The following is a 17,060-nucleotide window of genomic DNA, read 5'->3' as shown; positions in this document are numbered from 1 at the left end:
CATCGCCCTTCGTGCGACTGAATCACCTTCTCCTCTTGTTTAAACAACCTGGCTAATTCCGGCAGATCACAATCTTCTTCGCCTTCTTCTTCGGCATGATAGATCGGTTTGTCGAAGTCATATGAGGTGTAACCAAATTGTTATCAACGAGATCCGGAGAATTATTTTTGAAGTTGGGAACGAGACAAATCAAAAAGAGAAAAAAATGAAAAATAAACATTGCCATTTTTATTTGTTTTTAAACTGCAAAAATAAATGAAAAACAGGGAACACTGCTTTTTGACTGAAAAACATCCATTTATTAACGATGCAAAAAATGCAAATTTATGAACATGAGGTGGCCCTTACAATGGACCATTACGTGTCGGGCAACACGTATGGCTTTCATGCATATAAACTGAAAACAAGAAATATTACTCTTCCAGACGAGTGTCAGTGCTGATCTTTTTAAGCCTTCCAGCTTCCTGGTACGCACGGCATTATCCAACCATCAAACTTGCCGTCACTGTCAGCTTCTTTACCCACTGTATAGGCGTGATCTGAATCTTCAGCAATTGCATTCACCATCGCCTGACCATGCGTCGGCATGGGATTGGCGTTGGCATTCAATGACAATGTAAAATTGAGGGCCTTGGAATCCACCAGATCTTGGACAGTGTGCTTGAAGGCTCTACAACCCTCAATGTTATGCCCAGGCGCACCAGAATGAAATTCACACCTGGAGTTCTCATTATAGTTAGGTGGCCTCTGATCTGACCTCAATGGAGCTAACATCCTTGGCTGAACCATCCCCAGATCCATCAACTTTTTAAACAGAAGAGCATACGTCATGGGTGGCTTGTCAAAATGACGATCAACCCCCTTTCCTTTCACTTGACTCCCAGCTCCCTGTATCTTCTGTGGAGTTGTCTGAGGTTGCTGTCGGACTGACTGTTTACCAGCAGGGATGGTTACTGCAGCAGTGTGCTGGTAGTAACGACCCCTACCGTGTCCTCTCTGGGCGTACACAGCACTCGATTCACCCTCATCCTTGTGCTGGTCATTACCAAAGAATTTCTTCGGTCCAGATGACGAAGCGTTTCCTTGCATGCTCCCCATCTTCAGCCAGTCTTCAATCCTCCCCACCTTTTCGGCAATCACTTTCTGCCCTAAGGCGAACTCTTGCATGACACTGATCAGCTCTCCCATCTTCTCTTTCAGCTCGAGAATGTCGGTGTTGGACGGATTCATCAGTTTGAATTTGTTGCCCCCAGCAGGATATCTGAGCAAACGAGCTATACGCACCGGTCGACACCTACAAAATAGCAAATGGGTTAGTATGCATGAATGCAACGTCTATCCATATGAGGAAGATTCTGCCCTTTGATTCTGGTTTCATCGAGACGGATAATATTTCACCAATAACATTTTGACATCCAGATGTCTCTCAACCAGATTCTCAATCCATAATACTCCCCATATGGCTAGACGTAGGTTTGGTGCAAATGAATGCAAAATGATGCTGATGAATGAATGCAATGCACTGTGCCATCCTCCAAGTCATCTGATCATCTGTTGCTCTGCGTCACAGCCCTGATTTCTGAACCGATCACAACCATTTGAGGAATATGTAACCACAAATCAGACCCACGGGTTCCGAAATAAACGGAAGACAGATACATCATCATCATCACCAAACAATCTCTGAGCAGACACCCATCTGAATCGGCCCGGGGAATCCTGAAATAAACGGATCCCCACTGATAAATATCTCGGCCCAGGGAATCCTGAAATAAACGGATCCCCACTGATAAATCACGGACAACACTCCGGCGTCACGATAATAAATGGCCATAAATCCGACTTATAAATATGACTCTGATCCACTGAACAACAAGTCACCATCTGAGTCACCATCTGAACATGCATCTGTAAGAATCACCCTCCCCTCACAGGTAAATTCTAATCAGGTCATCCTAAGGCGGATAATAGTCTCGACAATCGGGCAGAGATACTCAATGGGTTTGCCCTTTCGGGTGTGCCATTGTAGCTCCCTTAAGACCGTCTAAACCAAAGATCCGGGAAATGATCGGTCACCAGAGTCAATAACCCAGATGGAGTAACTCAAACAAAGCGGAATATCCACAGAGATGAGCACTACCAAATGAGCCTCGTCCGGCTTGTGGTACATCACGCCGCCAGGCACATGTTGACTTAACATGAAAGAGGCGACATGAGACCACACTAGTCCTAGGTGTATACTCGGGCCTGGGTTTTAGCCCCACTCAGAACACCCACCCCACACAGAGGAATCACCTGCACAGAGGACGGCAACAACATGATAGTATGATGCATGCAGACATTAATGCAAATATAGATACACACTGGTTAGAATAATAAATGCAATAAATAAAACACAATAAGCAACCCAAACCAATCCTAGAACGCTAGGAAGGACTCGCTCAGGGATGATGGACCAGCATAGGTCTACATCGAGTTTCCCCAGCAGAGTCGCCAGCTGTCGCATCCGCGAAAAAAACAACCGGCGAGACTCAAATAAAAACACAACACGCACAGAGCCGCCACTGCGCGTTATTTATCCCAAAATAGGGAAAGGAAACGCTCAGAGAAACCTGGAAAGGAAATGGTCTTGCGACCAAAGAGACAGGGTAAGGGAGTCGGTTACGCAAGGGGAAGGTATTAGCACCCCTCACGTCCGTCGTACTCGACGGGATCCACGTCCTAGAATAAAGAATAGGTTGCTAAAACATCACACACACACACAGGGAACGCAGGTGGGGTTAAGAGAAGGGAGCTCGATAAGGTATCGCACCTTATGCCTACATATCTTGTCTGAAACAAGAATCAGAGCCACTGTAGTTCGGCTTACGCACGCCAAACAACACAAAACAACACAAACAAACAAGGGTGGCAAACATGGAGCCCGACAACCACCGGATGGAATTACGTCGGCATCCGAACCAAAACACACTCAAAAGGGTAAACGTGGAGCCCGACAGCCAATCACTGGGCTTACGTCGGCATCCGAGCCAAAACACCAACAGATAACAAGTAAACACACGCAAAAAAGAAAAAGGTTGCCCGGAGTGGTCTCGCACGACCACCTGCCTACATACCTCGTCTGGAACAAGGATCAGGGCGATGTAGTTCCCCTGAAAGGGACTGCATTACTAGCCAGAAACCAGGGAAAGACACACTACTAGGAAGCTGGACTCGAGCCTAGTGTTGTCATGCATCGTTTACCCTAAGTTCGGTTTTCTATCCTACTTGCATAAGCAAACTACTCCTATCCAGGAAAGAAGCAAGCACACAAGCATACAGAATAATTCAAGCATACATCCAATGAGAACAAGCATCTCAAACAGATATCCACATAGCACGCACTATAACCAAACAAGTGGCTCACACAATAGGTTTGACTGCCTCAGCAAGTCGTCTGTACGGGCTGTGTTTGCTCTTAACCTTGCCATTACGAGGCTAAGGTGAAGCAGATGAAAGGTGAAGTGGGGATCAGACCTCACAGCTCTTATCCCTGACCAGGGAGAGCTTCTGACAAATGAGCATGGGTCCAGAATGGGGGAACCCTTCTATACTCAGAGACTCTGACACAACGTGCACTGCACGGATCTTGGGCTTGTAATCTCAATGCTACAACCATGTAATGGGAGCAAGGAGAAGACTCACAGAATAGTGGGGGATAGATTGCATATCCCTACCTTCCACCAATTACCTTGATTAAGGACTTTACCTGCTTAGGCACAATATTAAACAATCACAATCATCGCCTCTTAAGGAGGACTTCAGACAGTTTGCCCGGTCAAATAACAGACCGGGTCTCCAGACTACATGAAGTTAGGAAGTTATACCTCAATGCAAGTTGCTTAAGCAAAGCAAAGCAAAAGTTCACAAGGAACTGAGCAACTAAAAGTACCTGAAAACAGTCAAACACAGTTAGTACTCAGACAGAAAAAAATAAACAGCAAATATTAATCAGTCAGACTATACAAACTAATGCACAACAAAGGCAAGCTATGAGCTCAAGCCCAAGCTTCACAACCTACAAAACAATGTTATGTTAGTGTACAAACATCAAACAACATCATTTCAATCAACTTGGATCATTCTCCATGAGCATGGTGCTATTCATCCTGAAAAATCAAGCAAATATTAGCAACAAGACCACTAGGCCAAGCCTAGGGTCCAAAAGCAAGAAAAATTCCTAAACAACAAGGTATCTCTAACCAAACTCAAATTAATGTCAAACAAAAGCCAACACAATTAATCCCATGTCCATATCATTCATCATGTTCCTTTTATGCACAAAACAATCCAAACTAGTTCAAATGGAGCACCAAACATCCAAACAGAACTATTGCATTCAAATCCATATCAAAACAAATCCAAAAAATCTCAAATAAATTACACCTGAACAGGACATCTCCTAGGTCTAGCATGTCAAATTTTAGCTTAATTGGACAAAGGAAACCATGTCAATGAAAATCAACAAAAACAGACACAATTACATGCTCCAAATCACAACATCAACACATGCATTCACTCCAAAAATTCACAACTCAATGAAAACAGTAAAGAAATGAGTGAGACCAAAACAGGGATGTCACATCATGTGTCTACAACATTCATATCAAATTTCATGATCATTCAATACCATATGAGCATTTCACATTAAATCTACCAACATGTATCACATGAGCTTGCACAATTGACCAATCAGAGATGAAAAATAGCAATCAAATTGAAAATGCCACATAAAATTCCACAAAAATTCACATAGCATCTTAACATGTTAATGAACATCCATGCAAAATTTCATATCATTCTAACAAGCCTAAGTCATTCAAATAAATCCAGCAAGTTGACACAATGAGGTGTGACACAAATTGTCACACCTAGATTCCAAAATTCACATCTCAATGACCAGGTATCAAAAGTTCATGAAATTTACATGTAAATAAGCATCAACCAGTCTACAATCACCACAAAAATTTTCAAGCATTTATTTGTAATCATGAGCATTTCACAATCAAAATGGTAGAATGTATCAAAATGTCATACATGTGAAACATCCCTAGGTCAAGCACAATTTCCACCATGCACAACTTCAACCAATAGGTCAAAAAACATCTACAGTCAACAAGGAAGTCAAAGAAACAATTCTCATATTTTTCTGAATTTTCTATGATTTTTGGTGAATTTTCTAAGGTGTTATGAATTTTTTAACAATTAAATTAATTAAAATGAATTAGTAATGGCATTCTGGTAATTAATTGGCGCGGGGGAGGGAAACGCCAAATTTGAATTTTCAAATGAAACTAAAGATCTAACACTCAAATTTCCCAGAATTTCGTCTTCTCCAACCCAGGCACACGAAGAACACATGATCCATCAATCTTAACAAAAATGAACAAATGGATAACCGTTGAACTCGTCTAAGAACACACAATCCGAATATCAACCTATTTTAACCTAAATGTTCCTCTATTTTCCAAATCGATGAGGTTAGGGTTTTGGTTCATAATTTCAAATCCAGATTTCGCACGCTACAGTTCATCATTTCACAAACCAATCATATCACTAAACTCTACGTAGCATGAACTTTCAAACGCATATAAACATTAAGCATATCTAGAGATTCGAAAAATGCAAAACCTGGCAATGGCAGCGTTGAATTGATGAGCTCTGCGTGTGCTAGCTTCAAACAGTTGTAACATGAGCTTGTGGAAGTGAGATGCAAAGCTTAGATCCAACTGGTTTCACTTCTAGTGCATGAAAAATCGATTTGCCATTGATGATGCACTTTTGGACAGCTGCGAATTATGAGGATTTTGATGCTCTTTCTCCAAAACAGTTGAGGTAGAAGATGAATAGAGATCAGCACAAAAAGAAATTCGAGAATTGATCAAGAATTGATGAAGTTCTTTGGATTTGAAGGTTTTGTGTTCTTGAGGGAATTGAGAGAATTGGAGAGTTTTCAGATCTGATTTTGGGAAATGTGTTTTCTGTTATGATTATCATGTGATTAGGAATATATATGTCACCTTAATCCAAGCTTAATCACAATCATTAACCAAATGGAGTGTGTTAGTGAAATGTTAATTTTCAAGTTAGGGACAAAATGGTACTTTCACATATAAGCCAATGCCAGCTCATTGACAACTCACACACTCTCAAAATGACATGTGTGAGCTGTTGCAACTTGTCTCACTCTCATTGGATGTGTATTTTGGAAAATCACATGTGAATGGTTATGTGTCCATTTTTGCAATTTCATTTTACAAGTCAAATTCCAAACCACAAGGCCTAGGCATGTAATGATGATTCCAACAAGTTTCAAATACCATTTATGAGGTGTTGCAAAAATCCCCACTCAAAAATTCCAATTATTTCACAAGTTGGACAATTTTGCCCCTGGTTCATTTAACTATCCAGTTGAAATTTGACTTTTTGCATTGACCACTTTTGAAAAAATCCAATTATGCACCATGAAAGTACATGTCAAATGGAGTTTGTGCATATAAAGAACTTGCAATTTGGACAAACCATGTGGAAATTATGGCCTCCTGATTATGGGTCATTTTTGAAATTCACTGAGCCATAATTTTCCAACCATACATGGGATTTTCAAGTTCTTGGACTCTTTGGAAAGGTGAGAACAAGATCTACAACTTTCATGTTGAACAAATTTTCCTTTGAAGCTTCCTTGGACACGTGGTCTTGAGGTCAAAAACTTTCCATTTTTGGAAACTTCAATTACAAGTCACTTTCTATTTTTGGCAATTTTTGTCCTGACTTGATTTTCTTCATTCTTAAGCTTTGCAATGTCATTTAACACTTGTTCCAACATAAATGAAGTGCATCCAACTCATTTCCACCTCCAAATCCATCAGATCATGTACAGTTGACCATAGTTGACTTTTTCATCTGATAGATGAATCTGACAATGCATTGATCCAACTGAGCCCCAATCTTCAACTGAAATGGCTCAAGGGTGACACCCTAGCCTCAATTAGCTCAATATAATCAAAGAATGAACCCCATAGCCATCATAGACCCCATCTCCTGATTATGCCCTGACTGGCCCAATGCAACTGATTAGGGTTGACCAGTGGTCAAAACCCTAATCTCAAGGAATCAGCTTCAATACTTGATGATGACAAGCCATGATGATGATGATGTATCATTGCAATCAAGATGAAGACCAATATCCTTTGAGAACCACAAAACCCTAATTCACAGCCCAATCCTCAGATGGCCCATGATCAGTCAATAAACCCTAGGCTTGCACTTTGACTTCCTCATCTTCTGAACAAGACTTGAGAGGATGGCTTGCACAATGTAACCACATGATATGCAATATGCAATGCCTAATGACCTAAAAATGATATGCAACATGATAATGCTAGTCCCAAGAGAGGAGGGCAAATTTTGAGGTGTTACAAAACCCCGCAACCACAACCGTCTATAGCACCGATGATTCATATGGGTCACGTCATCGTAGCCCCCCACCATTTAACACCCAACCACTGTTTAACTATAGTACGCCCCAAGAACCATTGCTTCGTTTTCAAAACGACTCAATGACCCAATTTGGGCAACTATACCGTCCCCAATTCACCCAATTCACCCAACCCCAACGCCCTAACTACGATGACATGGGCACCGAACTCTATTACGGAAGCGTCGTTGGCCACAGCCCCTCCGGATATTGGGAGCAAATGATGACACATCTGTCGAATACCGCCAGAACCTCTACCGGACCTTCCAACCAGCCATCGCTCGATCAGGTCAGCACCCAAAGACCACAAACACCTCAAGAAAATCGTGGGAGACCTCGGAGACAACCTAACGCACCGGGATGTGGAACCGGGAGACGTTATAATCGGGCAGGTCATTAGGGTTTTGGTCATTCTAATGTAATCAATTATTATATATTTAATGAAGTCATTTTATTTTTATTTTTATTTATTACGTATTAAATAATTAATATGAAATATTAAAAACAAAAAATATTATAAATAATTATAATTAAAAAAAAAAAAAAGACAGAGGCGCCAACCCTAAGGGCGCCTCCCTTAGTGAGAAGGCTAAGGCGCCAACCCCATGGGCGCCTCCCTTAGGGGATTCACAAGGGCGCCAACCCCATGGACGCCTCCCTTAGGGGTATATGCAGGCGCCAATTTCATTGGCTCCTCCTTTAGGAGCCCAATGCAATTGGCGCCAATACGTCTGGCGCTTGCCCTAAAATTTTAAGGGATGCGCCAACTCCCCCGGCGCATCCTCTACCAAACATGGTTATTTTGGAATTTTTTCTAAAAACTTGGTTATTTTCGTATTTAATTTCAGAAAGATGGTTATTTTAAAAAAAAATCGAAAAATAAAGATAATATTAAAGACAATAATAAAATCGGAAATAATATATTTTCCAACAGTCTAATATTTCATTTGTTTGTTGTATTTTTCATCAAGTGTTTGGTGATTTTTGTTTGTTAGAAAGTAGTTATTCTTTCTACATATGTTTGCAAATAAGAAGGTTGTCTTTTTACTTATTGGAAAAAAAGTCCTTTGAATCAGGGTGATTCAAAGTCCATCATAGTTATTCGTGTTTAGAAATCAAGGAAGTGGTGTGCTTCTTTATTGTTGTTAAAAAATAGTATGAGAAGTCTTGGTGTGAGGCTTGTATAAAGATCTAACAATAGTAAAAATCAACTAGTGTTAGGGGACTAGATGTACCCTCGTTTGGAAATGGAGACTAGTATAATTCTCTGTGTCTTTTTACTTTACCGCACTTTACTTTTCTATTTCTTATTCATTCATATGTCCATTAATTTTGGAAAAATACAAAAAACCAAAAAATACATAAAATCTCTAAAAAATCGAGAAACCTAATCCAACCCCCTTTTAGGTTGCGCACTCTCAATACTTATAGTTAGCATTAAAGTAGGATAATGTAACTTGCTCATAAATTCGGGTAAAAATGTCATCTATAAATCCAGTTTTTAGAGATGGTGGCAGTAGCAACAAACCTCCATGCTTTGTTGGTGAGCATGATGATTTTTGGAAAATTCGCATGCAAGCATATCTCGAGGCACGGGGCGATGATATATGGGATGCGGTCGAGAATGGTCTTTTTATTCCCATGAGTGATGTTAATGGCATTAGTACATCGAAGAGAAAAAGTTCTTGGAATGATGATGATAATAAGAAAGTCATATTTGACAAGAAGGCAAAGAACATGCTTCAATCAGCACTTGGTATGAAAGAGTTATTTCGTATCTCTCATTGTGAAACAACAAAAGAGATACATGATATGTTTGAAGTCACTCGTGAAGGAACCGTGAAAATTGAAAAGATCAAAACAAAATAATTATCTCAAGAATACAAAATGTTCAGGATGCAACCCAGAGAATCAATTCTTGACTTGCAGAAAAGATTTGTAAACTTGATGTACCACTCAATGGCACTCGGTGAGACTTTTACTATAATGATGAATTAAATCTCAAAGTACTAAGGTTATTAAGAAAGGCATGGCAAACAAAAGTGACGACGGGATTAGAAAAAAAGAGTTTATCCAAAATGACTTCTACACTATTATTTGGAAAACTCCAAGAGCATGAGATAGAACTTGAAAGATTGGAGAAGCGTGATGATCAAGAAAAGAATTATGAAAATATTTCATTTAAAATTATAGTCAAAAATAATTATAGCAATCAAGAGGATGAGTCCACTTATGATGAAGATGATGATCTTATAAAAAAAGTATGAAAACTTCTTAAGAAAATAAAGGAAAAATGAAAGCATTCAGAAAGAAACACCAATATGGAAGGTTACATTCTTTGAATGTGGAAAAGGACATGTCAAAAGTGAATGCTATACACTTGAAAAAAAAGACTAAATTCAAAAGTAAGAAGGACAAAAGGCCAAAGAAAGCATATGTAGCATGGGGTGACAATGAAACAAATTTGTCTTCAGATGAAGATCATGCAAGCAAGACATTGATGGCATCACATCATTAAAGTGATGAAGAACATGAGATTAGTAATTCTGAAATTGATGATAGTCCTTCATATGATGAATTACAAAATGTTTTTCATGAGTTACATGAAGAATTTTTTAAACTTTTGAGACAATGCTCAAAATAAAAGAAAACTATTTTAAATCCAGAAAGTGTGGCTAGTGACACAAAAATGGAATTAGAAAAAGTCAAAAATTCTACATGCAATAAATGTCAAGATCGTGAATCCAAAATTGTTGAACTAAAATAAGTGATCAAGGAATATGGAAAATGTCAAATTGGTTTAGAAAATATGTTAAGTAGTCAAAGATATTCAAGTAATAAATATGGACTTGACTTTTCTAATTTTGATAAACCTAGTACAGGTTAATCTATATTTGTAAATGCTACTAACAAATTCAATAGAAATCAAAGAAAGTTCATATTGAAAATCATCATAAAAGTCCTTATGATAGAAATAACTTTTATATCAATAAAATGAATCATGTTTTTAGACCTACTTGTTTTTATTCTAATGCAAAAGGACATACTTCTAATGCTTGCTACATAAGAAATTATGGTATTCCTTATGGTGAGTATGTATGGGTGAGAAAGGGATCTAACCCAATAGGACCCAAAGAATATTTGATACTTAAGCACTATTAATTGTTTTGTAGATACTTGAAGATCATATGATAGTATTATCATTTCAAAATTTATTCTTGAAGATACAAGACCATATGATATGGTAGTTCTAAAAGTTTCATTGATTGAAATATGTTTTGAAGAAACATCAACATTGATATCAACTTTAAATATTGGATACTTAAGCACTATTAATTGTTTTGTAGGTACTTGAAGACCATATGATATGTTTTGTCATATATCTCTACCAGCGAAATCATCCTGATGCAATCGATTCTCATATGTATGTTTTGGAAATATATTGAACCAATACCATACCTGTTCATCTCAAGTGGTCATTAAACCTTTCAATTTCATGATTATTTTCAACTATTGTTTATGATTTTCAATAGTTATTTGGTGTAACACCTTAAACCCCAAAACTTATAAATAAAACATTATACTACACCTTCGGGTCACTATTATAAGCGTAAAAAACACAACATTTAAAAACAACATTTCTAACTGATTACAACAATCAAACTGATGTCATATGGTCCAAACGTCACTTCCGTAACATCCTTATCATTTTTTACTCGCACCCAATCACGTACGGCATCGAGTCTCTCAATACTTCTAATTTTTCCGCCTTCAAGTATGTTTCCGTCTAACCAACGAATCAACTCCCTCTTTAGTTGTTCGAAACGACAGATGTTCCAGAACAGCATCTCCATCGAAGACTTGTCTCTCGAATAAATCACTTTTCCATAGCGGCAACGAAGACGAAATATGTTTGCAATATAATGAAAAGAGATGTGTAAAAATGAATCACACAACTCTATTTATACAAAAAAAAATTACACAATACACGGAGGCGGCAGACCAATTGGCGCCTCCTTTCACTTTACGCACATGGACGTCAATTGGATTGGCAACACCATGTGTTGTAGCCAATTCAATTGGCGCCCCCTCTTTAAAATTAAGGGTAGGCGCCAATTGATCTGACACCTACGCCTTAACGTTTTTTTTTTAAAGTGCGATAGTTTGAGAATTAAACTGAAAAGTGAATTATTTTAGAAATTTAAAAAAAAAATGGATTATTTGAGTAAAAAATTCCCTAAAATGTGCCAGCAAGCCTTTGCTTGGTATCTCTTACTATTGAAAAGAAAACCTCTCTACATTCATATTTGTCTTTGCATTCAGCAAAAGTTCTTCCAATATAAATGTATAGCAGTGATTTTCAACCATGTTGTACTCAGTACTCAATGTTTCAAAAAGCTTAATACCTAGAGGAGAAAAACAATACCATTATTGGAATCAATGAATTCTGGATAACAGTAACATGTAGAATAGAGACATAAACAAATACAGATAATTTTTTTATTTTAATTTTGGTATCCTATCTTGTGGTCGACTAATCTAATGGGACCAAACAAAGTTCTGTATAAACTTGGCCTAACACAGAAATTGTTCGCATCTAGCAGGATTCAAACCTGAGAACATCGGGGAGAACATTCCATCGCATTATAGACAATCCTTTTGTTGAAGCTCATCTCAGCATTTGGGTAGCAAGCAACGACGGGGAGAACACATGACTCCCTTCTAACTCCTGAAATGTGAGTGTGGTATCTCATTTTCTTAACTTGTTTGTTTTGGAGATGAGTACACTTACTTAATTGCTGCCACAGCCATGAAAATGAGTTTGGTAAGTGGGTGTATTTATACACACATTATATATGGCATATGCTAATATTCAAAGTGATAGAAATTTAATCTAATTCCTTCCTTCATGTACCTGACAACCCATCAGTGGCTAAAAAGAGGATGTTGCATTAAGCCAATGCAGTTCATTATTCTTCACAAGTTTTATGGCGAAATTGACATGTCGATCGTTGTAGAAGATCAATGGTTATCACTTTTCACCTTACAATCAATTCTGCCAATTCTAGTGGTTGGGAAGGAACCATCAGAAAATTGAAAAAGTAGACAACTCTTCCGCAAAACTGAATTTTCGATAAAATCATTGGTCTCCACACGAACACGAAACATCCTTAATAGTTGGTTTGAGGTTGAGCCGCTAATTTCACCAATAATCCCCACAAGAACACAAACCATCTTTAAAATGATGAAACCGATTTGCATCCCTTACAATTATCTCCCTTTCAACAAGCTTTGATATAACCTTTATCGCTGAATGACAGTTTACACATGCTCGGAGATTCTTCGTTATTCTAAGAGTAGTTCCAGGAGCAGTACTAATAAGCCCATAAGCAACCGCTATTCTCTCGCTATGAATACAAAGATTCTCCTCCTTTTCTTCATAATTCAGATCATGCAAAACAGATTCTGTATGTGGAACAAACCCAACATCCTTTAACCTTTTTTCTAGCCTCTGAAGCTCATCGAAAATTTCCTTAGCCCGTGGATGCGACATGTCCCCTACATGAAATGTATGTAGTTTCCCATTGATTTCAATAACACTATAACCAAGGTACTTAGTCAATCCTTTCTCCTTCATTAGAACCCGAACATGTGCAACTTGATCCCACATGCGAGTGGAAGCATAGAGATTAGATAGTTGTACATAGTGCCCTGTGTTATACGGATCTAACGAGAATAGCTTTTGTGCAGCATACTCTCCCAATGTTACAGAACGATGAATCTTGCATGCGCTAAGAAGTGCTCCCCATACACTTACACTCGGTTCAATCGGCATTTTCATGATAAAAACATAAGCCTGTTTCAAATAACCTGCACGCCCCAAGAGATCAACCACAGAAGAATAATGTTCATTACGAGGCTTAATTCCAAAGTCTCTCATGCAATGGAATAGCTCCCACCCTTGTTTTACAAGACCAGAATGACTGCATGCTGTGAGAAGGCCAATAAAGGTGACATCATTTGGGCACACCCCTTCTCGTTTCATTGCATGATAAAGATAAATGGCTTCCCAACCTTGACCATGCAATCCATATCCCATAATCATGGCACTCCACATAACAACGTCCTTATCAGAAGCACGGTCAAATACCGCACGGGCAGATTCTACACTACCACATTTTGCATACATATCAATAAGGGTTGTTATAACGAAAATACCGCTTCCGTATTTACTCTTTCTGACATAGTCATCCATCCATTGTGCTAATTTGAGAGAACCAACTTGTGCACAAGCTAAAATTGCCGACCTAACAGTGATAGAATCTGGTTGAACATTTCTCGAAATCATGCCACGAAATAGATCTACTGCCTCCTCAGCATGACCGTTCTTCGCATAACCAGATATCATTGCATTCCACATCATCACATTATTATGTGTCTTCATTCGATCAAAGAAAGATCTCGCAACTGTCACTTGTCCACATTTTGCATAAAAAGCTGTAAGTGATACGACCAAATCAGACTCGTCTTCAAGGCCCGTTTTGATGACACAACCATGAAGAGATCTCCCTTGCTCCAAATCATCTACATCAGTATAAGCCCTCATAACGCTCACCAATGAAATCCAATCCGGTTTCACATCAGTTCTTCTCATTCGATTAAACATTCTCAACGCCTCCCAAGCTTCCCCATTCTGCGCATATCCAGAAATAATAGCAGTCCACGAAACAATCGTTCTATCACATAACCCATCAAACACCACTCTCGCCAAACCAATCCGACCACATTTAGCATACAAAACCACAAGCCCATTCTGCACAAACACATCCGACCCAAATCCATAAACAACTATCTGCGCATGAACCAAACAACTCAAACCAAAATCCAACAACTCACTACAAGCTTTAACCACACAAGGAAAAGTAAACCTATCCGGACACAATCCAACCCATCTCATCCATATAAACATTTCAACAACATTCCTACACATACCATTTCTTGAATAGCTTCTAATAACAGCATTCCACATAAACAAATCCGGGTCGGGAAATTCATCGAACAACTTACGTGCATAACAAACATATCCAAAATTGGAGCTCCCATTAACCAGTTTGGTCATGAGAAACCTATCATATTGCAATCCAGAGACAACTAGGTGGGCATGTATTTGATAAAGATGTATAACATGGGTTGAATTATCAATAAGAGATTCATAGAATGAATGTGATTTGAAACAAGGGTTAACTGATGAAGAACAAAGATGTTTAATAAAGTTGAGGAATAAACAAGTGTGTGTTTCAAAAGGTGTAAACTTTTTGTGTTTTGTAATGAGGGAAGGTAAGGTAAAGATCCAAGACATAGAGTTGTGTTATGTGTAGTTTATCTTTCAATGTTTGTGTATTACTAGAAAAGTTTAAAACGTTTCAATTAGACAAACTCTGAAACATAAAATTTTGGACTTTTTTATGTTGTTGAATCGGGAACCTAGTTAACAACAACAAAAAATGCAGTTATAAGGGAGGGAATGTTGAGAGTTTGTTCAACGGGAAATTGAACAATTGACTGCAGTGGATTACAATCCAATTTGGCGTCAAAAGTTAATAAAAAACTTAACAACTTTAATATATAAGATAAATGAAAAGCATGTGTAAGAAAATGATGTTTGTATGATGGGGGTAATATAGAATTGATAATGATAATTGCATTGTGAAGAGGAGAGTGAAAGTTATTTTAATTTATTAATTATCTAATTTTGATACCAAAATTAGAAAAAAAAACAAATATAATAAATAAATGAAAAGGAAGTTATGAAAATATCCTCAAATAAATAAATAAATAAGAGTACAAAATTATTCAATTTTGATACCAAAATAAAACAAACAAATATAATAAATAAATAGAAAATAAGTTATAAAAATACCCTTAATTTTGGTGCCAAAAGTTGCTGAGACTTAGCAACTTTAATATATAAAATTATATTTATTAATGATATAAAAAAGAAATTAAAAAGGTTATTATTACTTAAAGTATCATTTAAAGTATAGTAGAAAAAGTAAAAAAAAACATTTTTATATTATTCATAATTTGATAGAATTTTTGTTTAAAGTGACATATAAATAAAATTAGAAGGAGATCGTGATTAATTTGATTAAATTAATAATAATAAAATGCTATAATTAATTAATTATATTTTTAAAATTAATAATCACAAAATATATATATATATATATATATATATATATATATATATATATATATATATATATATATATATATATATATATATATATATATATATATATATATATATATATATATATATATATATATATATATAAAGTCCGAAATCATTTGGTATTATTAAATAAGTTCATAATTTTAGGGTCATGTTTGGTATACGTTTTTTAGAAGACATTTATTGTGTTGTTAAAGTCTAGTATGTTATGTTTATCAACGATGACGATCTTCAAAGAGATAGGTTCATATGGGGAAGGTTGTGAGGCCTCCCATTGTCGACCAAGCTTTTGCTGGCATGTGCTACTCCACTTCAAAAAGGCTTATGAGATTATGAAATATTGCAATTACATTAGGGATATTTTGGTTTGGAGTAGTGATACTAGTAGGTTCAATTATTCTAGAAAGAAGAGCGTAAGTAGTCATGAGAGTGATTGTGTTATAATTTTTGCTTAGTCTTTTCCAAGACATATTAAGGATCCCTCTCTAGTCCTCGTGACTATCTTTATGGCTAGCTCACCTGACTCTGGTATTAACTTTACCTCGTGTTATCGCCAAGAGTCTATTGTGAGTGTGATTCTCAATGTCGAAGTTTCCTCTATTGGAAATGAAGATGATGTTATTATTGACCAATGTAAGGATGGGGAACGAGTCATGATGAAACATCCTCAAGGGCCTTCCATCGAAGCCTTTTATATGCAGGAACGTGTTTGAGGTTCTAGAAGTTAAGATTCCTTCATTGAATTTGATTGTGAGGTATTTAGGGTAGTCAATGGGTTATTTTAACAATTCTGTCCTAATAGTTGAACTTTTATTTAAGTCTTTCATGTAAGGATTTGGGTGTGGATCCCTTTGTGTGTGTTTTATTTTCTTTTTATTGTTATAAGGGGTAAATAAGGGTTCTTAGGAGTCATTGAATGGTCACTTCAATCATGGTCATTTCCCATTTTTCAATCTTCTTACAAGCATTTCAAGACAAGATTTTTGTGTGTGGGGGTGTATGAAGGTTATTTATAATGAGTCTAGAAAACCTCAATTTTCTTTATATTATGAGGTTGTTCTGCCACCATTAAAGGTTGTGACCTCATCAATCTAATGAGTTGAAATGACTTATTGTTTCCTTTTTAGAGAAGTTTGTAAAGATGCACCCGAAGAATTTCTGTGAGAAAATGATGATGATGTTAATCTTCTGAATCATTTGCTTAAGTGTCATTAACTATTTGTTCCGCTTTAACTATTTAGTTGTTTTGCTCACATGTTTATCCTTTTTGCAAGGAATATTACTTATGTTTGTTCTAACAAATTCAAA

The 17,060-nt window shown here is 37.2% G+C and overlaps 1 protein-coding gene across 1 annotated transcript; it reads right to left on the bottom strand.

Moving 5' to 3' along the window:
• Positions 1–11,919: 11,919 nt before the first annotated feature.
• Positions 11,920–15,146, bottom strand: LOC127128281 (pentatricopeptide repeat-containing protein At3g12770). The gene is made up of 2 exons (XM_051057524.1): positions 12,432–15,146; positions 11,920–12,315 (listed from the first exon to the last, which is right to left on the bottom strand). The coding sequence occupies exon 1, from the start codon at positions 14,874–14,876 to the stop codon at positions 12,720–12,722; it is 2,157 nt and encodes a 718-aa protein (XP_050913481.1). The 5' UTR covers positions 14,877–15,146; the 3' UTR covers positions 11,920–12,315; positions 12,432–12,719.
• Positions 15,147–17,060: the final 1,914 nt, after the last annotated feature.

This window comes from Lathyrus oleraceus, chromosome 3 (assembly GCF_024323335.1).
Source record: "Lathyrus oleraceus cultivar Zhongwan6 chromosome 3, CAAS_Psat_ZW6_1.0, whole genome shotgun sequence".
Taxonomy (NCBI): domain Eukaryota; kingdom Viridiplantae; phylum Streptophyta; class Magnoliopsida; order Fabales; family Fabaceae; genus Lathyrus; species Lathyrus oleraceus.
Note: the sequence above shows the minus strand (reverse complement) of the source record. Positions and strands in the feature narration are given on the sequence as shown.